Source organism: Aplysia californica, unplaced genomic scaffold, assembly GCF_000002075.1.
Source record: "Aplysia californica isolate F4 #8 unplaced genomic scaffold, AplCal3.0 scaffold00172, whole genome shotgun sequence".
In the NCBI taxonomy this organism is placed as follows: Eukaryota; Metazoa; Mollusca; class Gastropoda; order Aplysiida; family Aplysiidae; genus Aplysia; species Aplysia californica.
The window spans coordinates 243,252-258,304 of NW_004797442.1; the positions used below are offsets into that span (position 1 = coordinate 243,252).

A 15,053-nucleotide genomic window follows, 5' to 3' on the forward strand; every position below is an offset into this window, starting at 1 on the left:
GCAAAATTTTCAGACTGTCTGGTTGAGGTTCACATGCAGGTCTAATAGGTCGATTTCCGAATGTGCTGGACTCAAATTGTTCTTGTACCTGCACAATGGTATTCAAAACTCGCCCGGGTATTCCCTTACACGCTCCACCCTGACTCGCCTGGAACCGCCCGCGCCGACCTAGCGTCTTTAGAAATGAAGTCTCGCCTTGACGAGACTCTGGGGCCAAAATTTTGATTTTGCATAGTTATTGCAAAAAGTTTCTTCTTTCGTTTGATACCGAAACGAAATTTTTCGGGAGAGTAGTTTTAGTATTAGAGCCGATGGAAGTGCGATCGCATTACCAACAGTTCAAAGGTGTCTCGACTTGTTGAAAAGCGACACAATTGAGTTCGTAAAAGTAAAATAACGATGGATTTGAGCAAAAAGAAGCATATGAGCAATTGCCAAAACGTGAGACTCTTGAGACTCAGTGGTGCAAAAAAAATTGTTCTAAGTACCAATTTGACTCCCTTTTCTGTCAGTCACAGATTGACATTTAGAGCTCATATTCCTAGAGTATCAGGGCAAGGAGATGTAGGGTTTTGGAAATAAGGGTCTTTTGGTTTGGCAACCACTGTATTTCTTGTATGTAACAGTGATTACAAAACAGATAAACAGCAAGGCAAGCTATAGACTTTAAATTCCATTTGTTTAGTAAACAAAGACTTTGTACACTTTAAACTCCATTCATAATGGTAATAAAAATGACAAGCTTTGTTGCAATGATGCAGTGCTCAGAACATGTCATCATTGTTATGTACAAGAAAGGACACACATTAGACATTATCATTGACAACACAACACAATAGTGAAAGGCTGTACAAATACAGTTTTCAAAGCCTCAGTACCAGAAAAACACATGTGTAAAACAATTTTTAAACTAATATGAGGCAAAAGCTCAAAATCAATGGAGCTGACTTGTACATAACAGTGATGACAAACATGCCTTTTACATAACAATGATGACACAATGTACAGGAAAAGACAAAGTCATGCCTCCAGAGAGGAATGCGCACTATAAGGATGCTTTACTTTACTTTTCCCGATCCAGCGGCCATTTGGATTCTAGCCCTTCGGTCTGTCGATGTGGCAAAGAATTGACAGGTTTTAATCAGCTGTGCTTTGTCGCTGTATAGAGTGTTTCCGATGTCTGGGGAGGCAGGTAGGTAGGTGCTACGCAGGTCACAAAGTGCTGGGCAGTTAAAGAGGTGGTGTGGTACTGTTTCATCCTGGCAGTCGCACAGCGGGCAGTCGGGTGGGGTGTCCTTGCGAATCCTATTAAGGTAGGAATTTAGTGATATGTGTTGTGTTCGCAGGCGAAATATCGTGACTTGTTCTCTTCTACTCAGGCACTCTAAGAATTTTTTAAAAAGCCAGGAGAGGTTTCTTTTGCTTTGAAACAGATGTCAGGTCATATCAAAGACAGTGGACGATCACAATTATGTTGCTAATTATGACAAACAGTACTCGTACATAACAGTAATGACAAAACATACTGGGAAAAGGTAAAATCATGCCTACTACAAAGAACAAATTTGCACTATGAGATACACAGATCAATAAAGGCGTATTTTGCTTCTTAATGAATCTTGCATGTATGAAATATATGTTGAAAACTTATTGATATTAGCAATGATGACAAATATTACTTGTACATAACTATGATGAATCAATGACACAATGTATTGGAAAAAGGCATATCATACCAACAAAGATCAAATGTGTATTTTTGAATTAGGTAAACAAGGACATGTTTGTTTATTTGTTTGAGTAAAGAGAGCAAACATGATTTTAAAAATGTTTGCTCTTAGGACAATGTAATTTCTAGTACGCCAGTCAGTCTTGTACGGCTGCATGACGACACCCCAAACGTCATCACTAAGCACAAAAGCTAAATCTATAACCACAGAAATGACCCATCTCTCGAAGTTTGTTCACACATCACACTCTTGTTCCAGGAATCCAATGTAAACACCGCAATTTCACTAAAATATTCAATAGGGTAGCCTAAAAACACTCAAAACAGTCCAGTACGTCACATTCAACGCAAGATTCTTGTGCGTCACCGGACGTGGACGGCAATGACTAGTTTCGTTTTTTTCTTTCCCCCGTTGCTTCCGCTGTTCTGGGGAAACGGGTAAAGGGAAGTCACTCAAGAAAACTATTATATCCGGGCACTGTTGATCCATTCCAAACAAAAGTAGGCTGAAATTCGGATTTCCGGTACGTCGCAAAGTGACGCCAATCACGGGAAATGTTAAACAGCCGACCGAAATCGTAGATCTAGGAACCTGATGTTTCTTTCGCGCATCGCGGATTTTGAAGTATTGAATAATCGATGAAAAGCAAAAAGATTTAGCCAGCTACGGTGAGTCTACTGAAAAATAATGGTGTTTTCTGAAACACCTAGTCCGTGACGACATGACTGATGCACAAGTGATCCAAATTGTTAGTTTATTTGCAAACAAATAAACCGATTTCTTGAGCAAGTTAACATTTCTCGATGACAAATAGCATAGGATCAAAGCACACGTAAAAAAAACCCACCCAAAAATACTAAATTTTGGACATTCTTGGAAGTTTGCATTGGTGTGCTCAAAATGACAGTCCAGGGATCACTAAAAAACGAACATTTTTGGCACAAAATTTACAAACTCAAGATTGTAATGCTGACATGGGGTCTGAAACTGCTAATGCAGGTTCTACATCCTATATTTGACATGTGTATAAGTTTTGGAGGTATAAATACTAATGCATCACATTTTATGCACACTAATGTGAGATGTGTGTGTTTTTTCCCTCGTTTTGGCAATGGCTCATATGACAAATCAGATGACTCAGATTTTGATGAAAACGTAGCAAGAGTTTGAGGCGGTTCGGATTGATCACACGTTGTAATTTTTTAATTGAGATCTAGGGCCCGACCGTGAGAGTGACGGGTCGGACACCCAGATTGATCTAAAGTTAGAACAGTTTGTGCCTACATAAAGTTATACAGTGGAACTCGGGTTCAACGAGATGAGATAGATTCCCCTTTTTTTTCTTCTTTAAAATCAATAAAAGTAACCCGGATTCAACGAGCACTTAAATCAGCGAGCTCGGATTCAACGAGGTCGCTTCCAGGGTGAACATCCCCCCGCAGACGTGACTTCGCTCATTTTTCTCCCAGAACGAACTTTATCTATTCGCGGAAACCATCCATTGCACCTACATCGTGCACACGCACATGTCTACTCTGGCGTGTGTCGGGGTCGGATGGGCGGCCTGCACACGTGTGGCTGTGTGTGCGTGTCGGGGGGGGGGGGCTAGCGGTCCAGGCGTTGAACGTCGCAGATACAAAAGCGTCACAGTCTTTTTTTTCCTAAGCAACTGATCATTATTACAATGATAAGCTAGTCTTAACGTAGATCTATGTAATGAATTGTGTGCTGGTCAGTGGAATCAAAAGTTGCCCTAATGCTGGGTTCTACACAGCAACACAACTTTTTGGTAAACAATCAGGCGTGTGCATTTGAACGAATCGATCTTTTTGTTATACAGCTCATAATATGCAGGCATTTCAAGCACTACTTATGACTTCTCTTTATACACATTACTTGCTTAGTGCCTGTAATTATCTACACAAAACCTCATGATTGCTATAATGAACACTCGGATTCAACGAGATTTTAGGTCAGGCCCGGCGACCTCGTTGAATCCGAGTTCCACTGTATTTTTCTGAAACTACATTTAGTTTTCGTTTTAACTTTTTCCTTTTCAGGATTTTAAAACTTTGTTTAGTATTTTTAAAATGTGTTTTTCTATCCCCACGGTATTATGCAAAACAAATTCTGAAATTATGCAAACTGAGCCCAAAAATGTGAAATTATGCGATTCTGTTAATTTTAACAAAGAATGGTAATGGAAAATAAGCAGAAATTATGCAAAAAATGATCAAATTTTGCTTAATTATGCGGGGTGCATAAAACCCCGGGGACAGGTTTTTTTAAAGGCTTGTATTCACGGGAGGTGGGTTCCTTCCCCTTGCTTAGGATCTGACAATGGACTTTCCGTCCAGACCCATAGGGTGTAATGTGTTAATGAAATATGTAACCTTACCTTGGTGCAAACAACACAATCCATGAATATCACCAAATGTGGTATTCTATTATAATCCATTTTTATCAAATTCACTGGCCAGAAAAATGATTATGTACTCAATAAATGAAAATAAAAATGTAAATAATCAATAAAAAAAGGAAAGAAAAAGAAAAAGAAATCATGTGAAAAAATGTCTCCCAACGTCGGAACAGCCTTTAAGACCACGAAATCATTATCAGCGCCGATCTGGATGACTCAAAGTGTTCATCAGCATACAACAAGACTTGTAAAAGAACGTGCTATTTTTGTCCCTAAAGTCATTTGTTTACTTCCTACATGTGTTCCAAAGCCGGAAAGCCGTGATGAAGATAGAATTGAGACGGGACTAAAAACTTACTAGTTGGCGCCTCCCATTAATAAGAATACATAGAGTTAAACTACAGCAAACAGCCTCTCTTTGCAGAATTCATTTGTGCAGCATACTTTGGAGGCAAAGGGTACCCTACAACTGCTGTACCCATCCAGTTGCAATCAATTGTAACAGCAACAGCAAAAACTTGCAAGTTGCAGGTGTCACATGATCACATACACGTCATGTGGTACTGGATTATGAATTCTCTCATTTGGGTATTTGGATCATGCTTGCTCAATTTGCTTCCTTTAAATTAATCTTAATGAAAATATGAATTGGATGGAGAGTCTGCCGTGGATATAGGCTCCAGTATTAAATTTATCGAAGTGACTATTTCTCTGAACGCTTGCGAAAATAAACTTGATATCTATTTCTCCTAACGGTTTCCATTCTCGAGATTTTTTGGTTATTTGCGAGATTTAGGCGTCATCTTTCATTCTGCCATTCTGTGAGGACTGGGAAGAAGCATTTTTTCTGCATTGAATTCAATTTCTAGAGCTAAATCTAGAGATTTTTAAATGTCACAGTGTTCAAATACTTCAGTTTTGGTTGGGGCAGCTATCCCGAACAATTATACTTCATTTGAAAATGCATTCAAAAGGTACTGTGAGAAGTCACCCCTAAAGCAAACACTAAAATCCTTCATGTAAACAAAAATAAGATAAGAGCCGGCCTAAATTTATTAAGTCACCAGAAAATCTTTTTTCTTTTTTTGCAGGTATGCAAGTACTTTCTGTGTGCATTTTGCCCCCATGAGCTTTTTACAAACACAAGAGCCGATTTAGGTGAGTATCTTCAGTGAAGTGAATGTGTTTCTGTTTAGCACCAGTAAATTCATTATTTGTTTTCTTTCTTTTGTTTGCATCTCACACAGGCAAGTCTGTGCCTCACCCAGGTGTCTTTCCTTAGGTATCAGTGTCTTATATAATGTTGAGTTGCTATCTATTTGTCTGAATGAGTACTCTTATTTTTAATGAAAACTGCTCACAATCTACTCTGCGCTCTTGAAAACTCAGTTTTCACTCATTTTGGGACCATTTCTTTTCTTTTTTAAATTGTCGTAATGTGTCCAGTGATGGCATACATTGTATAGTGGATTTTCAACAATAGCAATTATATTACAAGACTTAGATCACCTCTCTGGTAAAGGAGACTTACAACCAAAAAGGAATCCAGGATGTTTTTCAACTTTTTAAAAATTCCTTGTAACATCACTTGCCTTCCGCCTTCCATAGTTTTCTGAAAGGTGTGGAAATTTGTTCCATGTCAGCTCATAGGAAGGTTCATTATCGGTACTTGTTTAATGTTTGATTTTGTTAACATGTCTACTTTTTCATCTTTTATCTACTGGTATTGCTCAGTGTCACTTCCCCTAGAAATATAAGTATTGTTTTCATGATTTTTAAGATAATTAGTTGGTGTTTTAGGTTTGTCCTTGGGTGTTTGAAATTAGTTGCTCTTTGTTCCTATGGAATTGAAATGAGGTGGACAATGTGATTTATTTTGACCAGTTTTATGTTTTTTTAGGGCAGTTGGCGGGTGCTCTGGTGTGGTTTACGCCTTCTTTCCTGTCAAACATCTATCGTCCTTATCTCCCCTCTTTCTTTTTTGTGTTTATTACTCTCTTGTAACACTTTTAATCTTCAGTATATAACCTTATGTTGTGAGTGCCGTAAAACTAAACGATACCTGTTTTTCAGTTTTACTCTCATAATTGTTACAATTTAAGGCATGATGTGGGGGAAGGCCATGGTCAAATGACGTCATTTTTTAGTCTCAGATCAAAATTGGGCTTTTAACGGATTCGAGTACTTTGAAATATCTACTTTCCCAAAATGAAGGTCTTACGTCTCTATCAATAGGAGAACATGTTCAAAAACACTCACAAAGATGGCACCCCCTTTCCTCTAAGTGAAAAAAACCCGCAATTTTTTGCCCTAAAAAACGTCCTTTTTATGAAATGGGCATAAAGCTCTCCACACGCTCAGAAATCAGTCATGTTATACATAATTTTGAAGACTGTGATCTCTAATTTCGCAAAATGGCGATTCAAAGGCAGTTCGGACTTGATCATTGATAAATAAGTTGCAAGTAATATGGCTGTTTCCATTATTATTTAGCTGAGAATGATATGTCGTCATGATATATGCAACTAGATTACTGCGCACGTGCATGTGCAGTTTAAATCATGTTTAACTAAGTTCAAATCCAAGTTAATCAACCTTTTGTGAATGAGCTCCCCTTACAGTGCATGAGCACTTGAACTTGCCAGAACTGGTCAAATACCGAAGATGTCGGCCAAAGCCCACTCTCATGGCGTCGAAATGGGGATCGTCCCCCCGCGTCATACGGCCCTTAACGAGAGCTCGGTAAGAGATTCCGAATTTCCGCATAAATCAGGAAATCCAATTCCTGAAAAAGTCAGAATTTTGCCCGACTGGCCGATCGTTGAGAATCTGTTGCACATTTTTTTAAAAAAACAGTCTTGACAAGAGATATATGAGAAAAGTGTTTCGTAAATTTTAAGCCCCCGTGCACTTGATTTCCCGGAATCGGAAGAGTTCAGGACTTTTTTGGGGGGAAGCCAGTTAGCACAACTGCTCGATACAGCCGATCTACGTTAAATTCTCTAGCCTTGACTAGGGCGATGGCGCAAAAAAAACAACTACTCAGACAGAAAACACCATATTTTCGTTTTACGGTGACAAACATCTTGTGCAGGAAGCCACGTATTCCGATTCATTCTCGCCGCCGCCAGCCAACTCTTCAGTTTTCGCCCTCGACAGTGCTGTGTAGGGTCGAAGAAACCAAATGCAAGGAAGGCCTTTTCAATATTGGCAGTATACGAAAGTCTGACCCAGCGATCGTAACCCAACAGTAAACCCATCCCCACAAGCCATTGTCTCCACTCACTGACCTGCCAAAAACCGTCCCACACGACACGCCCTAGTTTGGGCGAGCCTTGAAGTCTCCCACAAGTATCTGAATAGGGTTGTACCATGAATGCAGGAAAGTTACGGAGAACTTCCGTTCTAACTTATTCTAAGTACGTATTTTAGTATTCGTTTGTTAATACAAAAGACAGCGGGTTGAACAGAGTTCTTGAATATCATGCACGAAAAATCTTGAACAGTGTGCAGATAAACATTGTACGAAAACGACCGAACAAGTTCTGTATCGTCGTTGTAAACTTGGAGGGTTCAATGGTGGAAGAAAAGGACTAGAAAAAAAAAACCCAACCAGCTGGGGACTTAGACCAACCTTCCCTGAGCCTGAGAGACAACAGGGTCGACATTGATGAACAACCGAATGCTGAGAGTGAGACACCAGCGTGGATGGAAAGTAAGTGGAAGGATAATATGACATTGAATTCTCACCCTCCCCCCCTCTCTCTCTCTCTCTCTCTCTCTCTCTCTCTCTCTCTCTCTCTCTCTCTCTCTCTCTCTCTCTCTCTCCCTCTCTCCCTCTCTCTCTCTCTCACACACACACACTCTCTCTCCTCTTTCTCTCTTTCTTACTCTCTGTCTGTCTGTCTCTTTCTCTCTCCCTTTCTCTCTCTATCTCTCTCTCTCTCTGTGAGTGTGTGTGTGTGTCTGTGTGTGTGTTCGCGCGCGAGTGCACGCATGCGTGTGTGGGTGTTATGTCTTTGGCCCAGAACCATATATTCATTCTTTCATTAAGCTATTTGCAAGCGTATTTTTTTCATGTATGCATTTTTATACAGATAAAGAGATAAGGAAAGTTGATAGCACGTTTATCTTTTTTTATTTCTTGCAACTACAAGGCGAGGACTGAAAACGAAAGCTCTCAATATTATTGCCAGGTCTCCTTATCTGAGAAACTCATTATTGGTCAATGTTCCCCTTACTGTCTTATTTTGTTCTACACAAAAACTGTGCTTATTTTTATATTTATAGACAGACAGACAGTCAGTCAGACAGACAGACAGACAGACAGACAGGCAGACAGACAGACAGACAGACAGACAGACAAGAGATTTTAGATCAACCCTTACAGTCAATTCATTCTTTTGTTTCAGCCTCCTAACCGCCTCCTTCAATGACATTTGCTGATGCTGATGTTGGCGTCTAATCAACGAGATGAGAGTGCTGTTTCGGCACTACCCCAGTTTCAACAGTTATTGAGCTCAGAAAATGCTTTTTGAACACCTTTCCAAAATACTTTGATGCCCTAGCCTCAATTTCTCAGGATTACCACAGCCTACTGCAATGGCATCGACATTCTTGAGCACATCACACGACAGTTCGAACATTGATAGGCACTAGAGGTGTAGGTATAGGGAGGAACATATCGTGAGAGTGATAGTGAAGAGGAAACTTTAGATGAGGATGAACTTGCTCCTCACCCCATTGCCAAAAATAAAGTTTCACCAATGAAGAAAGATACAGAAGTAGATAATGACGGACATGCGCTTTTTTATTTTGCCTTTGAGAATCCACCATCAAATAAAGTGCCAGCAAAATTTACAAGGAAGTGCAAAATCTATGGAGGATGAAACAATATTTGCAAAACCAGCGCAACACTGAGGTTTAGTATACAGCAGGATGCGCTGCAACGGAGATGCCCAATCTCATCTGATGCGCAAATTTTTATGGCATTTATGACTTTGAAATTGTAAAAGATGACTATATAAATCGCTTTAGCAAAAGTATGTTCTTGTTCTTATAAGAGTTTTACGGCACTTGCAACACAATAAGGTCATATAAGTGCCGAAGATTAGAGATGTTACAAGAGAGTAACAAACATTAAAAAGAAGGAGGGGAGATAGGGATGATAGATTTTTTATAGGAAAGAAGGAGCAAACCACACCAGAGCACCTGCCAAACACCCACAAAAGTATGTTCAACGCCCTTCAGAGCTTCCAAAACACCAACAACGAATACCTGAACAGAAAACCCACGAAGATTGAAAAACAAAGCAGTTACAAATAACTGACAAAACCTGAACGTAACAATTACTTGTGTTCCATAGTTTTAATTTTGCATTTGTTCATGAGCTGTTGGTTTCTTATCGAGCTCAAAAACTCTTTTGCACATGTACCGTGTAAGATTTTGAACACAATTATCTGTCAGTGAGGAACAGAGGCCACGAAACTGTCACGACTTCGGGTGGTCTGGGGTGGATTGAACAGAGCCACTGAGCCACCCTCGTGAGAATCACCGGATGCCTTGGTTTAGTGGACTACATCGCGCAAGTGCTGGAACGTCATGTCTTGCCCTTATTTTCGTCATGATGTCATTCAAGTAGTCATCCCCATGCTAAACAAGGCATTTTCTCACAGGACCAATGCCATTAGAGCATTCTTAACCCTCATCCTGCGGGAGCCGGGTTTATGTAGCCCGATAAGCCTATTTCGGCACCTCGCCTGCGTTCTGGTCCCGAGTCAGTGTAGCTCCTGGCTCAGCGCACGCGCAGCGCGCATCCTCTTACGTGTCATTCGGGTCCCGAGTCGGATCCCCATTCACGCAGGTCAAGTGTGTGTGCGTCAGTCTGCTTGAGTTTGTGTGCGTTTGTGGCCTTCTTCTAGAACCACCTGCGTTGGTTCGTAATCGAGGCATACGTCTCATTCAAAACATGCCAAGTTGATAGCTCTAGATGTTCGTCCAATGAAATTATAGAAGAAATTGACCCAGTTAGACATGAGGAGCTCGAAAGGATAGTCAGGAAACAAGACTTCCATTTTTCTATACAAAATATTTCAAATGAGCTTGATTTTGTATGAAATGATACTACCTGATAAAAAATGAGCTTGTTTAATAGTTTTGAATACCCTTGTGCAGGTACAAAGAACAATTTGAGTGTAAAACATTCGGAAATTGACCTAAATTATCCCTTTTCGAACCTCAGGTCATTCATAACAACAAGAGCGTCCAGAAAGGTTATTCAAATGGGCGTAACTACTCGTAATGTCTTATCAGCTTGTGAGAGGGGGTTATTCATGTGTTTGTAACACTTTATAAATAGAATGCTATGAAGGATAGAGCGTTATTTTCATCATCAGTTAACACACTCCCGCGGTATTCATGGCGAAAACACACGTTTCCCGGCGCGCGCGCTGTACACCAACAGTACACACTGAGTGACCCCGGCGGCCTGCCCGGCGAGTCCGAGGTAATCGGTTGCTGATAAGATACGCATCTGGGCACAGACGCTGGATAAGAGTTAAAAAACCAAATCAAGTCAACATTAGAGTGGTTACCAGTAAACAGCCCCGATGTGAATCCTACAGGTATGTGAAGTCCCATGAAACAGTGGCTGGAGAAAAACTACTTTTCCCCCTGTTCAGACCATTTGTTTGCAACTCTCTGTGACATTTAAAATGAAATGACAGATAAATATGTCCAAAATTTCACAGAATCGATGCCCAAAGGTTTGTGCACAACTCAAAGCCAATGGTTCCTAAGCAAATTAACAATAAACACAATTAGTGTTGAGTCCAAGTTTTGTGCGGTATTTGTGATCTCTTTGTTTTCCGTTATGTTTGAAACTATCGCAACGAAATATCGTAATAAAATATTGTTTATTGCAAAGACAAAATTCTCCATTCACTGGGCATGCAATACATCGCCTTTTGATCAGTATTGATACTCTTCAGTAAATGCGCAAAGACAATTTTACGTTTCTTTGATTTCGCACAATTTTGCAAAGCCTGATTTTTTAGGTCAATTTTGAGTGACCATATCTCGGGCGTCTCTTAAAAAAATAGATTAAATATTAATGTGTCAGATGATGAAGAATTTATTTAGCTTTAAAATGGTATGCTGCATGAGAGGGTAATGCAAGGCTTTCACATGATGACTGGGTGATTACATTTTCAAATTTCTTTTGGACGCAACTTACAGTAAGTTTTGCGCGTCAAAACTTTAGGGCCTTTTTTCTCAAAATGGGCTCTTTCAAGGGGGGTGGAAACGCAAAAAATCTATCATTAGAAAAGTTCTTAAGATATCTTAATAATTTTTGGTATACTGATAGATGAAACATTATTCTAGTGTAATAAGTAGTGAAGTCAAAAAAACATCTTGAATAAATGATTTTATTATAAATTTAATCCGTTGTTTTGATCTGAGATTCTCCTGGTTAAAGTATTTCCCTAGTTTGGACCTCGATTCTGAAAAGGTTTGTCCTCCTACATAAAAAATACCAAGTCCATCCACTAAAACAGTCACATAAGGCTGCAAAACCACTTATTGTAGTATTTTAGAATCATTTATAACCTTAGGATAGATTTTTTAGAAATGTGTACATTTTCTATATATGGCCTTGCAATATGGCAGCCGTTACCATAGCAACACAAAAGAATTTTCAAATTTTTTCTTCAAAGCCCAATTCTCCACTCTACTTATATTAATGCTATCACATTTGTAAGCTTAGTTTCTTCTTCTTAACGAATTTGAAAATTTCCCCCGCATCATGCCTTAAATCAGTTAAAATATTGGTTGTTACTTTTTTTTTACCTGTGCCAACCAAGGCTATGTTCCCAGTAGAAAGATTGAGATATTTTTGTACTGTGATGTTCATAGAGTATATAGTATATATATATGTGTGTGTGAGACATCATTCATCATGGTGAAACCAGGCGCTCATCAAAATAATGAAATCGAAGAAACAGGCATTTTTCATCCAGTTTGGCAATTATTATCAAATTTGTTTTTTTGGCCCATTACCTATAAGAACACATTTCCTTGTGAATTTTACTGAAATTTGTTGATTAATGGCACAAAATATGTAGATTTTCAGTTTTCAAGGACTGACCTGACCATCAATGATTTATTTATAGAGGCACCAGCCATCCATGTCCAGGTGCTGTTTTAGCCTCTTTTTCCTGTATGCGGATTAATAATATCTTTTTGCCAATTTATTGGTTCCGCTTCTATGTACCCCATATCAATGGTTCTCAACCTGGAAATCGCCTATAATTCGCTGTAATTGCCTACCCCCCCCCCTCCCCACCCGCTTATAGTGTCATCATTTATGTTACCGTCTATTTTTATCGATAACACGATTATGGATTAAGGGCAGTATTAATGATAATTTAAAGAAACAAAACAAACCCATCAATTAAATAATAAATAAATAAATAATAAATACATGAATGAATGAATGAATGAATAAATAATAAATAATAAATAAATGAATGAATGAATAAATAAATAAATAAATAATGCTAATGATTAATACAAATATTGATAATGAGAAGAAGAAGAAGAAACACGGTCATAACATCAATATAAAAAACAATAATACTAACAATAGAATTGATTTGAGTAAAATAATGAAATAATATTAAAATAATAAATGGAGCGATATTATTATAAATCAAAATTTCTAAAAGGACACTACTTAGAATCCTCCGATTGTATGGGATCAGATACCTTGTATGAATACATTAAATTAGATAATTCAATCCATACAATTTGAGGTTATATGTTCAGATCACCATTCTTTTTTTTTTCAAGAGGAAAGCAGATGTCTATTCTCATTTTGTGTTTGGTCAGTCTATTGAGTTACATTTATAAGACCAATCTCCTCGTGGTTTAAGGAGTGGAAATATGATGTATCTCAAGCTATAAAAGTTACAAAACTTTGGCGGGTATTTTCTTGAAAATTTTACCTCTGAAACCATGCTACCCCCACCTCCTTCAATGGCAAATATTTTAATTTCGGCTACTATTCAAGATAGATGGGTGTTTGTTTTTTTCAAAGAAAGCAAGGCAAATGAATAAGCTTTCAAATGATACCAATAACTCCACATGCACAAAAATTGATGAGCACCTGATTCTACATGTTTTGACACATAAATAATAATTTATATATTTTTAAAATTATGTAATATATATATATATATATATATATATATATAGAGAGAGAGAGAGAGAGAGAGAGAGAGAGAGAGAGAGAGAGAGAGAGAGAGAGAGAGAGAGAGAGAGAGAGAGAGAGAGAGAGAGAGAGAGAGAGAGAGAGAGAGAGAGAGAGAGAGAGAGAGAGAGAGAGAGAGAGAGAGAGAGAGAGAGAGAGATTTTGTTTCTTTGTTAAATTTTCTATATTCTATCTTTCACTCCAGGCCCATGTACAAAAATCCATGATGAAGCCCTTAGGAAAGAGTAAGTAAATTATAGCACATCAAAATGCTACAAACTGAATATAAGTTCAGGCTTACTTTCTTTAATTGTTGGATGTTGAGAGAGTAGTCAAGAAGGTTAAATTCGTAAATGCTGCATTTCAATTACATTATATTTCCTATAAACTTTTGTAGAGACCATAAAAGTGGGATGTGTTATCAGAATTGCTAATGTTTTTATATAAGCTTTAGGTGGGTTTTATTTAGGGTTGGGTTAATCCTGATTACTGAACACTTTTGCATTTCTTTGTTTGCCAGACTTCTTGTTTGTGGCATGCTCACTCACATCCAGAACATACACATACACTCACACACCATGCACAAAACATGTCTTCACAGATCTGGTCACTGACATCTTTGGTGTTGTAGTTGGGTTTCTTTGCAGTTACTTGCAGAAGAACTGAGTTAAATTTCTGTGTGGGAAAAAGTTTTGTTGAGTATCTTGTTTTTTTGGGTGGGATGTATCCCTTTCAGTCCGGGTTTGCCCTGACAGGTAGGGTCAAAGCCTGCCTCCTAGGCTAAATTGTGTCGATGGGGGGCATAAAACACCTACATTAAAAAATTAAAATATCTATTCCGTGGTAGATGAAAAGTTTAGTATAAAGTATAAATTGTGATAAACAGACTGGAAGTGTTTGTAAATAGATCTGGTTTTAACCTTTCAAATTTTTTGTAATAAGTTACCTGCCACAGAATTTTTTATTGTTCACAATGTGAAGTATGATTAGTCAGTAAAAACTTTTGTTGATGTCTCAACAGGTACCAAAACAGTCCACGATTTGAAAAATGTGGCTATGAGGAGGATTTTATCAGGTTTCTTCAAACCTTGATCACGGATGTAGAAAAACGAATACGACGAGGTCACCAGCGTCTCGCTCTCAACAGTCAGCAGGGAGCTGTAGGTTGATTTATTTTCCCTTTCATGAACGGCTATTATGTTCTAATTTCCTGCTTACTATAATTTGAGTAGAGAGTTAATTTTATCCCACCACTAAGGTGAATTTACTGGTAGTGTCTGTTCAGGGAAACGTTTATAAAGTGAAGATCATGTGATACAGATAAAACTTATGGCACAACTTTTTATATCACAAATATTTGAAAGAAAAAAAATTTATGCTTCAGGATTCAAGAATGAGGCAGATTTTCAAGGAAAACATAACTTTCAGTGAGAAAAATTGCTAAATTTTATAATTGTAACTGCTAACTTTATTTATTTCTTCTTTCACAGTCTACATCACATTATATTTTCTTATGTGTTTTTTCTTTTTATTTCAGTTGAACGGAACTGTTGGAAATCAGAATGAGGAGAAAGTGACGCTTCTAACAGAGAGAATTAATGAACTTGTTGTTCAGGTAATGAAGATAGTTTTTGTTTGCCTGTTTCAATGGGGG

The 15,053-nt window shown here is 38.3% G+C and overlaps 1 protein-coding gene and 1 long non-coding RNA gene across 2 annotated transcripts in view; both read left to right on the forward strand.

The window, feature by feature from the left end:
• The window catches only part of LOC101859635 (luc7-like protein 3), a 30,924-nt gene that overhangs the window by 15,178 nt on the left and 693 nt on the right, over window positions 1-15,053 (forward strand). Inside the window, exons 2-5 of the mRNA XM_013082388.1 lie at window positions 5,241-5,307; window positions 6,771-6,891; window positions 14,421-14,559; window positions 14,937-15,014. Of these exons, the coding sequence (XP_012937842.1) occupies window positions 5,241-5,307; window positions 6,771-6,891; window positions 14,421-14,559; window positions 14,937-15,014 (405 nt within the window). The remainder of the gene's footprint in view (window positions 1-5,240; window positions 5,308-6,770; window positions 6,892-14,420; window positions 14,560-14,936; window positions 15,015-15,053) is intronic.
• Window positions 6,156-9,442, forward strand: LOC118477670. The gene is made up of 2 exons (XR_004858536.1): window positions 6,156-7,864; window positions 8,562-9,442. It is a non-coding gene; the product is annotated as an uncharacterized LOC118477670 (long non-coding RNA).